This window comes from Narcine bancroftii, chromosome 2, assembly GCF_036971445.1.
Source record: "Narcine bancroftii isolate sNarBan1 chromosome 2, sNarBan1.hap1, whole genome shotgun sequence".
Taxonomy (NCBI): domain Eukaryota; kingdom Metazoa; phylum Chordata; class Chondrichthyes; order Torpediniformes; family Narcinidae; genus Narcine; species Narcine bancroftii.
This window is the reverse complement of record NC_091470.1, coordinates 81,706,480-81,725,213: the sequence shown is the minus strand read 5'-3', so window position 1 is coordinate 81,725,213 and position 18,734 is coordinate 81,706,480. Positions and strand designations below refer to the sequence as shown.

Below are 18,734 nucleotides of genomic sequence, written 5' to 3'. Positions count from 1 at the left end.
CTGACAAATTGTGAAACTAGAGCTGTGGATAGGGGTTAAAACTAAATAGAAGTGTGAGTTCAATAGATTTGGAAAGTATGGAGAACAATAAAGGGAATGTGAGTGCAGGAGAGGTTTTGGAGTACAATAAAAGGGACACAAAGTTTTAAAAAAGAACTTAACCTCAGACAACGGAGGCAAATGTGAAAAGAAGGGTGGTAAATGCAGGACTGAAGGTGCTATACTTAAATGCATGCTATATACCAAACAATATAGATGAGCTTAAAGCTCAGCAATTCATTGGAAGATATGACTCTGTGAGCATAACAGAGTCACAGCTGAAGGAACATCACCCTGGGATCTGAACATCTGGAGTCTATTATTAAAGATGAGGCCTGAGGTTCTTGAAAGTACAATAAAATAGGCCAAAGTTAGCATGGTTTCCTTCTGTGGAGATCTTGTCTGACAAATCTATTGGAATTCTTTGAGGAAGTAACAAGCATGACAAAGGGGGGTGGGGGTGGGTCAATGAATGTTGTTCATTTGGATTTTCAGAAGACCTTTGACAAGGTTCTGCACGTGAAGCTGCTTAAGAAGATTGCGGTATGAAAGGAAAGATGATAACCCCAAAGAATCTGCAGATGCTGGGGTTTAGTGTAGTATACTAAAGTGGTGGAAAAATTCAGCAGTTCATGCAACATCCAATAAAAGGCAGTCGATGTTTCGGGCTTGAGCCCTTCTTTGGGAGTGCTAAAAATCAGGCAGGAAAAATACACTATCCATGATTTGAACGATGGAGCAGACTCAATCGGCCAAATAGCCTAATTCTGCTCCCATGTCTTATAGGTTTATATATATGTTAGGGCAGAAGAGGATTGAAATAATTGTGCGTGGATGAAGGTTTCAGCACACCAAGCAGAGGGATGTGTTAAAGAGATACATTCTGCAATAAAAAGAATATGGGATTAGATGAGACCCATTAAATGATAAGCAATTTCTTTTAATGTGGGGGAAAAAATCAACGTTGGCAGATACAAAATATGTGATGGAAGCGAGTTTAACTGGGGATGCTGTTGAGGGAGATGGGTGATAAGGCAGAGCCAGATATCACAGTATACACATGAAAACTGACCACACATAATACAAGGACATGAAAAGCAGTAACAGTACATGCAGTAGAATTATGGCTGTCATATTACTTCAGCGTCACACTGCACTAATCCACTGTTCCCACATATTTGAGGGTCCATCTTTCCCAGTCTTTGTCCAGCACCAAAGCCTTTATAGCCCTCTTGGACAAAAATGCAGGGGACATAACCCATTTCAAACTGACCTGAGCTCCAACTTGTCATATTTCAGGGATCATGTCTTGTTCAAAAACGATGACCGTGCTGCAATCCAGTCATAAATTTGCCTGTTCATTTCATCTACTGACCTCCTTGTTGCTTTCTTCTCTGTGCATTTTACTGTGCAACTATTATTTGGAGAATTATCCAACAGGTCAGACAGTAAACTGCTCCAAACAAAGGATAATCCATGAGGGTCCAGGAGGGTCATCTGACCAGGCAGGTCGAATGTCATTTCCCCATGTTAATCAAGGCTAGCCTATCCACAGGTGAGGGCACACTTCACTCTTTTGAATACCTTGCTTCATTTGGGTATACCTGAGCTGGCCCCTCCAGCCAGCTGGAGTATAAAGCCCACCATGTGGAGCAGCTCTCTCTTTTTCCCCCAAGAATGAACCCCAGCTCCACTCCAGGTTGCAGGCAACTCTGGAGAGTTAATTGCTAGGTGTGTGCTGGTCGGTACAGGGTGAGGGCTATTGTGGTGCATACCTAGAAAGGACTGTTGTGCCTTATCCTTTGTTATCAGTATGATTAGATTCTATAGTTAAGTGGGATACCGTGTTTGTGCATGGTGGGTACTGCATGTTTAACCCTCGTTTCATAATCAGGAGTTGCGATTATCAGTGATTAACCAGTATCCGATCCGCATGAATTTGTGGAGTTTCTTTGGGGGCTGTGATCCCTGTTGCCATTTCTGTCGTGAGCAAATACAGTCCACTGTTTACTATTGAAATATGTTCAGACTCGTTATTCTTGGTCCTTCATAATTTATTCTCCACATTACAGCGAAAAATGAATTCAGTGTAGCAAAGGTGGTTTTTGAGCAATCCTATACATACCACCTCACCGATTCTTTCCCTATATCCTTTTGCATTTTTCTCCCTTAATCTATTTTCCCAATATGTTTAGTGGACAAAAATAAAATGTTGTTGAAAACATTCAGTGCAGCATTTGTGGATGGTGTTTAACATTTTGGGTGATGACATTGCTTCAAAGCCAAAAGATAGAGAGAAGAGGACCAGTATGTAAATATTGGAGAAAATAGTGAGACAGAGGCTGGTAGATAATAGTGGAACTAGATGAGAGGAAATGATGGGCAGATGGAGCTTGGTGGGATGGCAGGGAGGTTGAGGGAAAGAAAGAGTAGAGTAAGAAGCTGGTAGGTATTAAGTGGAAGGAAATAGTAAATGGGTATGGGGAGTGTGATGTCCCTCAATAACAAGATGAGGGAAGCATTGTAAAAGGATGAGCAAAGGGAGAAAGACTCTGGATGGACTGGTGAGAATGGGAAAATACTGCAAGAAATGGGTTATATGAAATAGAAAAATTCAATGTTCAAGGTTAATCCTGCCTATCTATCTGGGTTTATTGGTTTATCCTTCCCAACAACCCTCCCACCAAATCCAGCTCCACCAGTCTAATTTTATTCTTAATATTTGTCTGCCCATCACCCCCCCCAACCTTGCTCCATATGACAGGTTCCATTGAAGTAATTTTTGTAAACCCTCAGCAGCCCTTCCTTAGATTTGGAGCCTAATGCTGCTTGCTATACTCCAAATGTAGTCAGACCAACACCTTATAAAGCCTCAGCATTCCATTATTGCCTTTGAATTCTAGCCCTCTCAAAATTAATGCTAATGTTGCATTTGTCTCACTATTGAGTCAACAGGTAACCTTTGAGAATATTGCTCTAGGATTTCAAAGTCCCTTGATTTGGACCTCCAAATTCTAAATTTTCTCCCCATTTAGAAAATGGCCGTAGTTCTTTATTCCTTTCATCAAAGTGGATGACAATGCTCTTTTCCATGTTCTGTATTCCATCTGCCACTTCACTGCCCATTCTCCCGCTCCCCTACTTTTCAAATTAAAGCCCATTTCACAGTCATAGATAAGTGATTCGCCAGTACCCAGGTCCCGGCATAGTTCAGGCAGAGCACGTCCCATTGGATAAGCTCCTTCAATACTAGTGCCAATGTCCCATGAATTCCCTTACCTCAACATCATCACATTTCATTAACAAATGAAAACCCCTCATCCAAAAATCATTCTCTTCTGCATTCTCTTCAAAACTTTCACTTCCTTCTTTGCACCTGATTCCCATAAACACACAACTGTTGTGGCAAGAATAGAATTTTATAATAGATTTGGCATAACTTATTGGCAATTTGTCTATCTACAAGAGGAATGACCATTTTCTAATTTGGATAACCTTCCTGACAAATTGTTTCCATCAATTTATCACTGATTTAAACTTGAAACTCCACATCCAAGTGATGTGACTCTATTTGTTGCCACAGGATTATTGCCACCCCCAACAGAAAGCAATAATGATCCAAAGATGAAAGGAGTGACACACATGGAAACCGTACCTCTCTGACACTGTGCACCCTACTCTGCTGCAGTTTTCTGTACTTATGCAGGCGCAACATATCATGCAATTCTTCTTTGCTGAGCACGAACTCCTCCTCAGGATCTTCATCGTCGTCATCAGTGTTTGAGTCTGATGACTCATTACTCAAGAGAATGTTCTATAGAAATGGGAAATAAATGAACGATTAAATCTGATCAAGTAGACAAGTCCACAAAGAGCCTGAAGTGAAGTAGATACAACTCAATATTAAGGAGCAAGAATGCTCCCAAGCAGCTGAGCCCTATCTATTTTCATCTGGTCCTGGTTGATAACATTAATGTCAGCCCTCCCTGAAATCTAGGTCCAACCTTATCCATGGTCACATTAAAGCTTACTGAATTATGAATAGGGGTCATTAAAGGATTTTCCTCAGACACTTGCACGACTTCTCCATTCTCATTCATGAAAATAATGTCAAGTACAGTTTCCTCCCTTGTAAGATGCTGTACATAGTGATTTAATGATTTAAAAGCTATTCTTGGATGAATTTAACAAAATCCATCCCATACATTTAAGCAATGCTGTCAACAAAGTTAAAATCACGCTCTCCAACAAGCCTATTGCTTTCATTCTCCTGCCATTTGTCTACATTTGTTCTTTCAAATCTGCCTATTTGGAAGGCTATTCTATCATCCTAAAAGCGATCAGCCCTTATTTCTCAGTTCTATCCATGTAGGTTATTTGCCAATGTCTCCCAAACATCCTCCCAGAGTACTACTCTCCCTGATCAACAGTGCAACAACTCACCACCCCCCCCCCACCCTTTTGGAACCCCTCCCCATCATGCCTGAAAGTACTACACCCAAGAACACTGAGTTGCAATTCCTGCCCTTTCATTTCATTATCATCTTTGTGCAGACCATAGCATCAGACAATAAATGGACACCAGTGCAACCCAATTCTACTGCTTCATCAGTCTTGATAATTTCTCAATATCCTCCCATTCTGTTTGACTGCTTATTCAGCAGGAGGAGTTCAAAGCTGAGCTCAGCTCAACAGAACCACTATACTATAAAAACCTGCATCAGCTGAAGGTACGCCTGTGACAGGAAAAAGTGATAAGCAAGGGATCAGAATTTTTCATGCAAACCAAAATCTCTGACTTCGACTTTCTTGATGATCAGTTGTTAGAGAATTCAAATGCAGTGCAAGAACTCAGCTAGAAAAAAAAAATGCATTTTTAACAGCCAACTAAATATCTTTATTTAACGAGTTATAACTAGAAAGGTAGCCCACTTGTTTCAAGTTCAGAATCTTCATTCCAATAGGAATACAACCAAAAGCCATTTCATCATATCAGCAATTATAAAGATCACCTCTCCATTAACCTGATTTCTATAAGCCAGCTCAGATAGGGACAAGGGAAATGCTGTCCAGTAGTCACCTCTTGCTGGATTTTGGAGTGCAGGAAAATACTGCTACTGGGAAAGAGCCATACAGAGTTATTTGTGAACAGAAACACCTGGTCGAACACCAATATCGGGTATGAATTTGAAAACAAGTTGAACCCTCCTTCATCAATAGCATTTACACTCAGAAAATTTGTTGTAATTGTTCAGTGCCAGAGGATGGGCATACCTAACAATGAAATAATTCAATCAAGCGGCCCAGAATAATTTTGTCTATTAGATGGATCCTAGATGAAGAAGTTAGGAGAACGCAGAAGTGTGAGACTAAAATAGGCATAAAGTGATCATAAATTCAAGGCTGTGCAAAGAAAACAAGGAAAGACAGTAAGTGGAAAAAGCATCCATTATTCCTGCCTCCAACTGGCATCCCTGCTGGATAGTGCAGTGAGCAAGTTGCAGTTTTGGTTCACATACACAGTCAATTGCAGCTAATCTGCAAGCCTCGAGTTCTGATGTAGAATAAAAAGTTTGTGTACCAGCCCCACAGCTCTCAGTTAGCTTGTGGATTGTGGATATAGACTCCAAAGGCCTACTATTTGATTTCAATTTTAGATTCTCCCCTTCAGACAAAAAAAGAACTAAAAATAAATTAAATATTTTCAAATATGTCAATATCACATCAATGATTTAATAGCATGCCATTAAATTGCAATTAGTTGTGTTATCCTCAACATTCAATCAAATAATTAAAATTTAGTTTAATACTGCAGAAAGAATAAAAAGATTGCATTGTAAGAATGAGTAAAATGAAAAGGAAATTTAGAAAGCCAAGAAAGGGCATGCAAAAATGCAGTAAGAAATATTAAAGATAACCCAAACACAAAGATCAAGAAGATAATTACGGTATGAAGCCTAGTTTGGATCTAAAAAGCAACATGTTGAAGACAGAAGATGAAACAAATTCTTAATGAACACATTGTTCCCAGGAAGCAGTCTTCTGCTCCAGAATATCTGAAAGTCCCCTTTTTTGAATAAGCATGGATTTCCCACCATCATCGACAAAGCCCGCATCTGTACCACCTCCATTTCTTGTACTTCCACTCTCACCCCACTTTCCCACAAGACAGAGTCCCTTTGTTTTCATCCTATCTGACATTTCTGGCAATTTCAGTGTGATTTTTCACCAGTTACATTGATCCCTTTCCAACCCCATTTGATTTTCTCAGCATTAGTTCTTCAAATGTTTCTTGCTCTACTTTCCCACCTTCAAGGTGAGGCAGAACTTTATAGGCACATCTTCCAACCTAATCTACTGCATTCAGTGTACTCAGAATGATCAAACGCAGATTGGACGACTGCTTCGCCTAACACCTGTGCTCTGTCTATGGGTCTAAGCTCGAATCCAAAAAGCCAACCATTTCAATTCCCTTCACTATTCCCACACAGAAATGTGTTGTGAGTGAGGAAGCAGGTTTGGTAGGTCTCAAAGGCAAAGATTCTAGACACAGTTTTGGTAGTAAAGGATTTTATTTACAGAAGGAAAAATGTGGGAGAATGGCAACAGATGCAGCACACACACACACACACACCTTACAGTAGCCATGGGAAAAAGTGGCAGCAGTGAAACAATGCGCACAATGTAATAGCAGGCATGGGAAAAAGTCGAGTTGGGAATAAACAACGTGCACAGTTTTGTAGTGATTGTGGGAAAAGTTGAGTAAGCGATAAAACACACACAGGCAATTAATAACAGGATGTGGGAACAAAGTATACGCACACACACAAAACCAAGGGAAAAGTCGATGACACCTGCCACCCCTTGACTCTATGTTATAGGGACAATAATCAACCCTCCCAACCCTATTTTATGCACAGCTCACCAACAGTTTCTCCAGTGCCGTTGCCGTCAGCCTGGAGTGAAGCAGGGTGGTCCCTCAAGATGGCATAGAGGGTGAACAAAGCGCAGGCGGCACTTTATTGGTGCTGAAGGGCTGGAGGGATCCAGCCCCAGGCCATTGGCAGGTTTTCAATGGCTTGGCGCCAGGAAGGTTAATCCAATTACAAACACTCAATGTCCCAAGGCCAAGTACAGGCAGGTGGGGGAGTCCAGCCCAGGTAATTTACAGGAATAAAAATGGTTTGGTGCCAGAAGGTTAAGCTGATTACAAAAGCCAATAGTCCAAGACTAAGTACAAAGGAATTTAAATTGGCCAATGGCAAGGTGTGCACTAATGGGTGGGGCAGGGCCAAACTTTGATTGGCAGGTGGTGTGTCCTCCGATTAGGTAGGAGGCAGTGCTGTCACGGGACAGCCATGACCATTCCCAATACAATACATTATGTTTGTTCTTGGCCAGAGTGAGGACAAATGTAGACTTGAGGAACAAATCATATTTCTCCTGGACTGCTTTATTCCCAATGGCATGAACACAATTTTTTTTCTCATTTTAGGTAGCCCCCACCTTCCATCTAGTTCCTCTGTTTCCATCTCTTCTTTACCTCCTCCTGTTCTTAGTTGTCTGTCTAACTTTCCCACCCACCCAGTTAACTCTCTCTCTCTCTATATATACCTCTTCCACCTTCTGTCCAATAATCTTCCCCTCTCTGGCTCTTCATTCCTACACACCCTCCTCCATAATACTTGATAACGCTCTTTCCTACGTTAGGGTTGATAAAGGGTCCTGATCCCAAAGTGTTGAGTGACCATTTCTACATCATGCATGCAACCAGATTTTTTCAGTGTTTGCTCAGCATCTGCAGCTTTTTGTTTCTATACAAGTTAATAGTTTAGACTTAAATCTATGAGCAAAATAGAGCAGTTGTGGCAGATAAAATTTATGCTCATACGCCATCATGTTGAAGTGCTAGGAATAACGAGACCACATCTGAAGTTGTCAGCCAAAGACGAGTAGAAGTGTGTATTGACATGCTGTTAAGCTTAATATAGACACACATTTGACCTGGCGTCATGACATCTGAAGGGCGAACGACTTCATGACGTGGTACGTTGTGTAGGCCAGGGCTTCTCAGTAGACCTGTGGGTTCTGCTGAATCATTATGCCTTGTAGCTGTAACGCCAGTAGATAGGAGGCTGTTGTGTCTAGCTGTCACAAGACGGGAGCTGTTAACATTGGTTCTGTCCATTCCCTCTAAGTATACCACTACACTGTCTCCAGATGCTATAAACACTAGCTGTGTAGTTGACAGGAGGAAGGCAGCCTTTAAGCCAGGGTGCTTAACTTAACCTTGCTTAACCTAAGAGCCACATACGATAAACTTCAGATGTACTTCAGATGTTGGAGAGCTACAACAATCATATGATTGCAAACCACACCCACTAAAACTACCATTATGAGCACCGGCTCGTATGATTCCTGTCTCAGCCAACATACTTCTGCAAGCCGTACATTATACATCAAAGAGCCACACGTAGCTTGTGAGCCACAGTTTGTCCACCCCTGGTTTAGGCTGTAACATGTTGATATACTGGTCAATTGACAAATTCATTTAGTGTGGAGAAGAGTGAGATAATGCATTTGAGGATGGTAACAAGGTAAACAACATGCAATAAAATGACTACCAAGTTACAGTGCCCTCCTAATGTTTGAAATAAAAACACCTTTTTCCCCTCATTTGCTCCACAGTTTTAGATTTGTAATCAAACAATTAAAGCACACATTCCAGATTTATTCAAGGTTATTTGTGTACATTTCGGTTTGACCATGAAGAAATTACAGCACTTTTTTTATACATTGTCCCCTCGTTTCAGGGCACCATAATGCTTGAGACATTTGGCTTCACAGGTGTTTGTGATTACTCAACTATGTTTAATTGCTTCATTGGTGCAGGTATAAGAGAGCTAGGATTGGTACTAAGTTTTTAAAATCATGTTTGGAGTCTGTATTGCCATTTTTCAACAAGAGGACCAGAATTGTGCCATTGAAAGTCAAAGAATTCATTATGAGGCTGAAGAACAAGAATAAAATAGTAAGAGACATCACCCAAACCTTAGGATTACTGAAATCATCTGTTTTAAACATCATTAAGAAGAAAGAGCATACTGGTGAGCACAGTATTTGCAAAGGGATTATTAGGCCAAAGAATACCTCCACTGCTGATGACGGAATTCTCAAGATCAGAAACACTCTTTAGGAGGCTGTCCGCAGAAGACTTCACGAACAAAAATACAGAAGCGACACTACAAGATGCAAACAAGCAAAGGTGGTATGCTTTGGATCTTGGGCAATTCCTTCACACCTCCACACTTTACTCTTGCCATCACTCTGATGCAGGTTAATCTCAGTCTCATCTGTTCACAAGACCTTTTCCCAGAATTCTGCAGGCTCTTTTAAATACTTCTAGGCAAACTGTGATCTGGCCATCCTTTCTGTGGCTAATTAGTGGTTTGGATTTCTGTTCATGAAGTCTTTTTAGGATAGTAGTCATTGACATATTCACACATGCCTCCTGAAGAGCGTTTCTGATCTGTCGGAAACATGTTTGTTAATTTTTCTTCGTTATGCATTCTTCCGCCATCAGCAGTGAAGGTCTTCCTTAGAATACCAGTCCCTTTGCGATTACTGAGCTCACCAGTACGCCGCCTTCTTAATGATGCTCTAAACTGTTGATTTTAGAAATCCTCAGGTTTGGGCGATGTATCTTACAGTTTTATTCTTGTTTTTCTGGCTGATAATGGGTTCTTTGACTTTCATTGCAACAATTCTGGTTCTCATTTTGAAAATTGGCTCCAAAGTTGATTAAAAGCGAAGAAGCAAGCCAAGCTCTCTTATCCCTGTACCAATGAGTACTCACAAATACCTGTGAAGCCAAATGTCCCAAACATAATGGTGCTCTGAAATGAGGGGTCGATGCATTAAAAAGTGCTGTAATTTCTACATGGTCAATCCAAAATGTATACAAATAACCATGAATAAAATCTGGAGTGTACACTTTAATTACATGTGAATTGTTTGACCACAAATTTAAAATTGTGGAGCACATGGGGAAATAAAGGAAAAAAGTGAATTTATCCCAAATACTATGGAGGGCACTGTATGTGGGGAAAAATAGATGGACCTGAAAAGCCAACAGGATATGTTCATGAGCAGTTAAAAAGGTATATATGGCATTTCATTATTACTTGAGGAAGTGTACTGTATAGACATAGCCTTAAAGGTTACGCTAGTACTGTATACAACATTTGCAAGATCACAGCTTAAGAACTAAAAATAGTTCATTATAGAAAAGATACTCACTTGTAACAGTGTTTAAACAACAACAAACAACAAGGGAATGCTTTTTATGCATTAAAATAATCTTTAATTCTCACCAAAAGAATGCTGGCCACTGCTAATCACTGGCCCCTACCCACAGAAGCCCTGCTCCCCCCGGGAGCCTGAGGTCCCCACTACCGCCGGGAACCCAACGTCCCCACTGCCACCGGGAGCCCGACATCCCCGGTCAGTTAGGCTCCGAAAATTTTGTGAATAAATGAGGATTTCTGATTTGTTTAAGATAAACTCATTTATCCAAAATTTTTTTAAAAATTTGAATAATTGAGGATTTCAGAGAATCCTATTTTGGATAATCAGAGATGTATTTAATCACTTTTAACTGCACTTCACCTCCTCTATGGAAATGTCAATTGGATTTTTCACTCTCCTTTTCAGTGGCGCTGGATGACACAACATTCAGGTTCAGTTCTACCTCTAGGCAACAGCTGCCTTGTAAACAAACATTCCAGCAATGCACTATTACATTTCAACTCACGTTAATTGTGATGTTTTCAGTTTCAATACAAATGAGTGTTCAAAACAGACCTCTCCACATTGTGCCATCCCAACTGTTTACTGTTCACATGGTTACAATCCAAGAGTATGAGCCATCAGTAATAATTACAAAATGGGCACTCTCCACAGATCACTTCTTATAATCTGGATATTAAACAAACAACACTGCACACCAGCGAAGAAATGAGAGAAGAATCAAACTGTAGATCGAATCACTTCCTCACCTTGAGCCATCTTCTGCTCTTCTTCAATTTGCTGAAGTTGTAAATGTTTCCTTTCTCAACTTTGTGTTCTGCTAAATAGAAAACAATGTGAGGAACTGTTAGTCATTGACGGCACCGAATGCTTAGACAAAATCTAGTCACCATCAGAAATAAACTGAATATTGAAGTTAATGGCTTTTTCTTAAGCAGTTCCTTCGAATCAAAATGAACTTGTTTCCACCTCATTTCTCCAGATGTTGTCCGGGCCTCAATTCTTTCAACACGGAGAGGCCATTGCACACCCATTCCACACAGACTTGAGAAATCAAAGACTTGGTCCAATGCCAAAGAAGTCCAAAAGTGACAGGAAACCTGGTCCTGCAGACTTCACCATGCACGTTTACATACCTTCACATACCCACACAAATATTCTCACACACAAGCAAATACTACACCTACAAAACATTACTCACGCCCTGTTCCTCAGTACCTCCCCCCATTCTGCTCTACTGCTGCTTCAGATCTTTACTCTATTTCTATTCATCCACTTGCTTCCCATCTTAATTATCACACTCTTCTCCAAAACCACCTCTCCAACTCTTCAGTAGTCATGAGCTTGCTAACCAGAGACTAAGGCCATCCTTCAGACACTGCCAAGAACAGCTCCCCCACTTCCAGTCATTATCCACTCCACATATTACACCAACAGCCAAAGTGAGGAAAACTCTGCACTGAAGCAATTTTCCTCACCCCACTCCCATTTTCTGGAAACTAGCCAAAAGCCTCAGATGACCTTCAGCCAACAACTTGAGCTCCCCATATCAGCAGGTTGCAGTCCGAGTGCTTCAAAAATGCCTTGTGGGTTCTGACACAGCTTACCAGCCAATAGAGGCACATCAGAAACAAAGTAGATGACCTGGTTGCTCAGATTCAACTAAAAAGGTATGACATTGTGGACATTACTGAAACATGGCTCAATGAGGCTTGTGATTGGGAGCTCAATAGGAAAGATAGGCAGGAGGGTTGAGGTGTAGGGTGGCTCTGAAGATAAGTAATGACATTAAATCAATAGAAAGAGGGACATGGGGTCTAAAGTGCTAGAATCAGTATGGGTTGAATTAAGAAATGCCAAGGGTAAAAAGCTTATATTAGTAGGCCCCCAAACACCAGCCAGGAAGTGGACTATGAGATACAGACAGAAATATAAAGGGCATGTCACAAAGATTTTATCAAAATAACTGTGGGAGATTTTAACATGGCAGGGGATTGGGAAGGACAGGAATTTACTGGATCACAGGAGACTGAGTTTGTAGAAAACATAAGAGATGGATTTTTTTAACAGCTTGTTGAGAAGCCCACTAGGGGATCCACAGTTCTCGATTGGGTTATGTGCAATGAACCTGAGGTTGCTAGGGAGTTAAAGGTCTTAGAACCTCGAGGAAGCAGTGACCATAACATGGTCGAATTCAATTTCAAATTTGAAAAGGAAAAAATGTTATCGGATGTATCAATTTTTCAGGGGAATAAAGGAAATTATGGTGGTACAAGGAAAGAATTGGCCCAAGTCGACTGGAAAAGCAAACTATTTGGAGGAACAGAACAGGATTGGAAGATATTTTTGCAAATAATAAAAGCCATGCAGGATAGATATATTCTAAGGAAAAGGAAATTAGTTAAAGGAAAGATGGTACCAAAGTGGCTAACAAAAGAAGTCAAGGCTAAAATAAAAGCAAAGGGGAGGGCATACAAGGAAGCTAAAACAAGTGGGAAATCAGAGGACTGCGATTCCTTTAGAAACTTACAGAAAGAAATGAAGACGGTCATAAGGAAAGAAAAGATGGCAAACAATACACCAAAGGTACTAAGAGTTTTTTTAAATAAAAGAGAGACACGCATTAACATAGGATCGATAGAAAACGATGCTGGGGAAATTATAATGAGTTACAAAGATATGGCAGAAGAATTAAATCAATATTTTACATCTGAATTCACTATGGAAGACATTAGTAATATCCTTGACAGACAGAAGCTTAAGGGAGTAGAGTTGGAATCAGTTAAGATTACTAAGTGCTAGGTAAATTGAATGGATTAAAGATAGATAAATCTCCTGGACCAGATGAGGTATACCGGGAGGTTTTGAAAGAGGGGGCTTTGGAGATTGTAGATCCATTGGTGACAACCTTCCAGAAATAAATAGTCTCTGGCATGGTTCCAGGGGATTGGAAGGTTGAAAATGTGGTTCCATTGTACAAGAAAAGCGGGAAACAGAAAAAAGGAAACTATAGGTTTGGGAAGATATTAGAGTCTATCCTCAAGGATGAGGTTATGAAAAACCTGGAAATGCAGGTCAGCATGGTTTTTTTAATGGGTATATCATGCCTGACTAACTAAAAGAGTCTGGAAAAACAACCAACTGAAAAACCTCACAAAGATTAGCGTATACAGAGCCGTTGTCATACCCACACTCCTGTTCATGGGTCCTTTACCGGCATCACCTACGGCTCCTAGAACGCTTCCACCAGCGTTGTCTCCACTCCATCCTCAACATTCATTGGAGCGACTTCATCTCCAACATCGAAGTACTCGAGATGGCAGAGGCCGACAGCATCGAATCCACGCTGCTGAAGATCAAACTGCGCTGGGTAGGTCATGTCTCCAGAATGGAGAACCATTGCTTTCCCAAGATCGTGTTATATGGCAAGCTCTCCACTGGCCACCAAGACAGAGGTGCACCAAAGAAGAGGTACAAGGACTGCCTGAAGAAAGCTCTTGGTGCCTGCCACATTGACCACCGCCAGTGGGCTGATATCGCCTCAAACCGTCCATCTTGGCGCCTCACAGTTCGGCGGGCAGCAACCTCCTTTGAAGAAGACCGCAGAGCCCACCTCACTGTCAAAAGACAAAGGAGGAAAAATCCAACACCCAACCCCAACCAACCAATTTTCCCTTGCAACCACTGCAACTGTGTCTGCTGTCCCGCATCGGACTTGTCAGCCACAAACGAGCCTGCAGCTGATGTGGACATTACCCCTGCATAAATCTTCGTCCGCAAAGCCAAGCCAAAGAAAAAAAAAGAAAAAGAATATCATGCCTGACTAACTAAGTAGAGTTTTTTAAAGAAATCTCAGGTAGGATAGACAAAGGGGAGGCTGTGGATGTTATATATTTGGATTTTCAAAAGGCTTTCAATGAGGTGCTAAATAAGATGTTAGGCTGCTAAATAAGATGAGGGCCCATGGAAATACAGTGACACTATTAAACTGCATAGAAAATTGGTTGATAGGCAGAAAGCAAAGGGTTGAAATTAAGGGATCCCTTTCAGGATGGCTGCCTGTAACAAGCGGTGGTCCACAGGGGTCGGTCTTAGGGCTGCTGCTGTTTACAATTTATATTAACGATTTGGATTGTGGAATTAATAGTTTTGTGGCCAAATTTGCAGACACCAAGATAGGTGGCAGAGCAGGAACTGTTGAAACTGTAAAATTGCAGAGGGATATAGATTGATTGGGAGACTGGGCAAAAATATGGCAGATGAAGTACAATGTTGAGAAGTGTTCAGTTCTACATTTTGCAGTGGAAATAAACAGGCTGAGTATTATTTGGATGGGGAGAAAATTCAATCCTCAAAGAAACCTGGATATCCTTGTGCAGAGAAATCTAAAAGTTAATGCCTAGGTGGGATTGGTAGTGAAGAAGGCGAATGCTATGCCAGCATTAATTCAAGAGGAGTAGTGTATAAGAGTAGAGAGGTGTTAATGAGACTCTATGGGGCACTGGTGAGAGTTCATTTGGAGTACTATGTGCAGTTATGGGCCCCCTATCTTAGAAAAGATGTGATGTTGTTGAAGTGGGTGTAGAGGAGATTTACTAGAATGATTCCTGGAATGCAGGGGCTGGTGTATGGGGAGCATTTGACAGCTCTTGGGTTGTATTCGTTGGAGTATAGGAGAATGAGGGGAGATCTCAAAGAGACATTTCAAACATTGAAAGGTTTTGACAGAGTTAATGTGGATAAGATGTTTCCCTTGATAGGTGAATCGAGGACAAGGGGTCATAGTCTTAGAATTAGAAGTTATCCAATTAAAACAGGAGGAAGAACTTCTTTAGTCAGAGGATCATGGATCTGTGGATCTCACTGCTGCACAAAGCAGTGGAGGCCAGATCACTGGCAGTATTTAAAAAGGAAATGGTTAAGTATCTAATTAGTAAGGGTATCAAGAGATATGGGGGAAAAGGCTGGAAATTGGAACTAGGTGTGAGCATTATTCAGCTTAGTGTAGAGTCACGGAATAGACTCAATGAGCCTAGTGGCCTGCTTCTGTTCCTTTATTTTGTGAACTCCACCTTTATTATTATATGTATCTTCATTTAGTAAATACCATCCCAATCCCCCTCACTATCTTTAAGCCTTCAGATTCGCTTAACATAGTGTGTTCATAGCGCACAGAACAAGCCATTAGAGGTGAACATCGCATGAGGCTCCCAGTAATAAACCTTTAATTAACCATGATAGTGCAGATGCAAGGAGGTGCAGCGAACAAAACACACTAACAGTTGTGAGTTAGCTAAACCAAATGACTTTTATAGAACTCTTGCACGTGCTTAAGTCCTTCGGAACCTGATGACGCTTGCAACTCCCGGCGTCAGCTCTGAGGGTTGGAACTGCGCCAGGTATATCAAGGGTCTTTGCCCCCTGCCAGTCCTCAGCTCCATAATCTGGTTCGTTTGCAGAGTGGCTTAGCCTGCCAAAGGACACCATTCCCAAGAATCGGTGTTCAGAGGTGACAAGCCACTTGACAGTACACAGTTTGTATGTTTAGGCGATCGACCCCTCCGATGTGGGCAAACTTCTGTCACCAGTTGCTTTAAGTCAATATGTGCCAGCTTGAGGCAGTCAACCTTGAAGGTTTCTTTCCTTTCCACAATGTCCAGGACACGTCATAACATTGTGTTGAAGCACCTTATATGGGCCCTCGTATAGGGGCTAATATGAGGGTCCACCTTATATGGTTCCTCTCCTCACAAAAATGTACTGGCTGTCCTTGAGCTCTTTTGGGATATAGGAGGCAGTAAGACTGTGTTATGAGGTTGGGATTGGAGCCAACGTGGACCTTCTCCCACAGTCGTGTCATGAGTGCTGTGGGCAAGTCTTCCTGTCCCGAGCTGCTGGCACGAACACACCCGAGACAGTAAGAGGAGCCCTATACACAGGCTCAGTGGAGGATGTGGCCAGATCCTCCTTCGGTGCTAAGTCTATGCCTAGTAGCATCCCAAGGTGACTTGACTACTCATTGAGACACGCCATCAGGGTCGTCTTCAAATGGTGATGGAATCTCTCCACAAGGTCATTGGACTGTGGGAGGTAGGCCATGGTATGGTGTAACTGGGTGCCAAGGATCTGGCCTAGCGCCGTCCATAATACTGACATGAACTGCACTCCCCTGTCTAAAGTTATTTCAGCCAGTAATCCAAAATAAGCTACCCAGTTCTCAATTAGGGCCCTGGCGCATGACATCGTGGAGGTGTCCATGAGTGGGACAGCCTCTGGCCATTTTGTGAATCCGTGAACAGGTACTTGGGGCCTCTGGAAGGTGGCAGTGGTCCAACAATGCCCACATGAACGTAGTCAAAACACCTGTGTGCCGGAGGAAAAGACTGGAAGGGGCTTTCACATGCCTTTGTATCTTGGAGGCCTGACAGAGAACACAAGTTCTGGCCCAGTTGCCAACCTGTTTCCACAGGCCATGCCACAAACTAGCTTGCAACGAGATGCATGGTGACTTGAATGAATGAATGCGTTAGGCCATGAATTGATTTGGGGATGTACCATTGGGGTTGGCCATGGTTGCATTGGCCAACTTGTCTTTAGCCCTTTCGAACGCTGCTGTCAACTCCTCGTACAAATTTAAATCTTTGGGCTGTCCAGAAGTTTGAAGAGGGTAAAAAATCAGTGGTAGAAATTTACCATGCCTCAGAATTCCATGACTGGCCTGGAGAATTTGTATATGGCCCCACTTTCAACAGAAGTGGCACCACTCTGTGTTAGTCCATACGGTGCCTGAGGAAATCGATAGATACAAGGCCAAACTGGCACTTAGCTGGATTGATAACCAGGCCATACTTGCTGAGCCACTGGAAGAGTGTATGCAGGTGTGGACTTTGCTCCTGATGAGAATATCGTCCAGATAAATAAACACGAAATCCAAGCTACCACCATCTACATCCATAAGCCTCTTGAATATTTGCGCCATGTTCTTCAGTCCAAATGGCATGCGTAGGAATTCAAACAGCCTGAATGGCGAGATGAATGTCCCCTTGGGAACATTGCTGGGGTGCACCAGAACCAGATGGGATCCTCCTACTAGATCAAAATTGGAGAAGATTTTAGAGCCATAAAACTTAATGGTAAAATCCTGGGTGTGAGGGACAATGCCTGTCTGCAGTCATGTCATTGTTGAGCCGGCGATAACCTCTGCAAGGTCTCTATCCCCTGGTAGCTTTCGGGAGGCTCATGTACTGTCCGAGCAACAAACTATCCCCATCTCTTCAATCTTCCGGAACTCCCCCCTGACGAGTTGTAGCTTGTCAGGAGGTAGTCTGCATGTCTGGTTGTGTCGCAGTGCTCTTTCCGTGCTTGGGTACAGCTGCAGAGAACTGCGGGGTGACAATGCTCAGGAATTCCACCAAGATTTTGGCATACTCATTTCGAGAAAAAGTCATGGAGTCTAGATGGGTTGCTTGAAGAGTGGCTTGGTTTAAGGCAAATGATTCAAAGTTTGGGAATTGACCAATTGACGCCCCTTCAGGTCCACCAGGAGGCAGCGAGCTCGGAGGAAGTCTGTGCCCAGCAGAGGTTGTGCACAGGAGCCAAACTCAAGCGGGATGGTCCGCACACCATATATTTAAACATTGCTGCTGTTGGCAGCAGTGAAGGAAGGCCCAGACTTTCCAGCACAGGTGATCCAGCTCGTGGGAGGTAAAATGCTGACTTCTGCCCCTGATTCGACAAGGAAGCGCTGACCAGAATGCCGATCCTACAAGTAGAGGAGGATGTTTCGGTGGCTAGCTGACCTAGCCATTAGCAACGGCCGGCCCGGGTGTTTCCCAGGTGCAAGGTGAGTGGCAGCGGCGGGCCGCGGTACCCCACCTCTGGTGGTAGTTGCACCAATACTCCTTTTCTGGACTTTCATCTGCTGTAGCTGTCACCACCCTGTTATATGGGGTGGTGAACAACTGAGTTCTGTGGTGTGACACAGTAACATGTTAGACAGTTGCTCCACCATGTTGTTTGATGTGCCTTAGGACATCGGCATGGGCCACCAACCTACAGGGGTTGCCAAAATAGTTGGCTGTCAGAGGTAGGCGAATGTCCTCTGGCATTTGTGCCAGGAACATTTGCTCGAACAGCAGGCAAGGTTTGTGGCCTTCCATAAGCACCAGCATGTTGTTCATGAGGGCAGATGGTGTTTGATTGCCAAGGCCATCAATGTGTAGCAGCTGCACTACTCGTTCATGATAGGAAAGCCTGAAAGTATTGATGAGGAGCGCTTTAACAACTTTGTACCTGACAACGGTAGGGGGTCAATGAAGGAAATCGATAATTTTTCCAGCAGTCTCTTAGTCAAGTGAGCTGATCACATAGTAATACTTTGTGATGTC

The 18,734-nt window shown here is 42.4% G+C and overlaps 1 protein-coding gene across 3 annotated transcripts in view; it reads right to left on the bottom strand.

Moving 5' to 3' along the window:
* ino80 (INO80 complex ATPase subunit) overlaps positions 1 to 18,734 on the bottom strand; it is a 282,382-nt gene that overhangs the window by 163,592 nt on the left and 100,056 nt on the right. For 2 of the 3 annotated variants that reach the window (XM_069917251.1, XM_069917253.1), the window contains 2 exons: positions 11,097 to 11,167; positions 3,695 to 3,853 (listed from right to left, as the gene is read on the bottom strand). In XM_069917251.1, coding sequence (XP_069773352.1) covers positions 3,695 to 3,853; positions 11,097 to 11,167 — 230 coding nt within the window. The remainder of the gene's footprint in view (positions 1 to 3,694; positions 3,854 to 11,096; positions 11,168 to 18,734) is intronic. The other variant, XM_069917252.1, reaches the window with a different exon arrangement.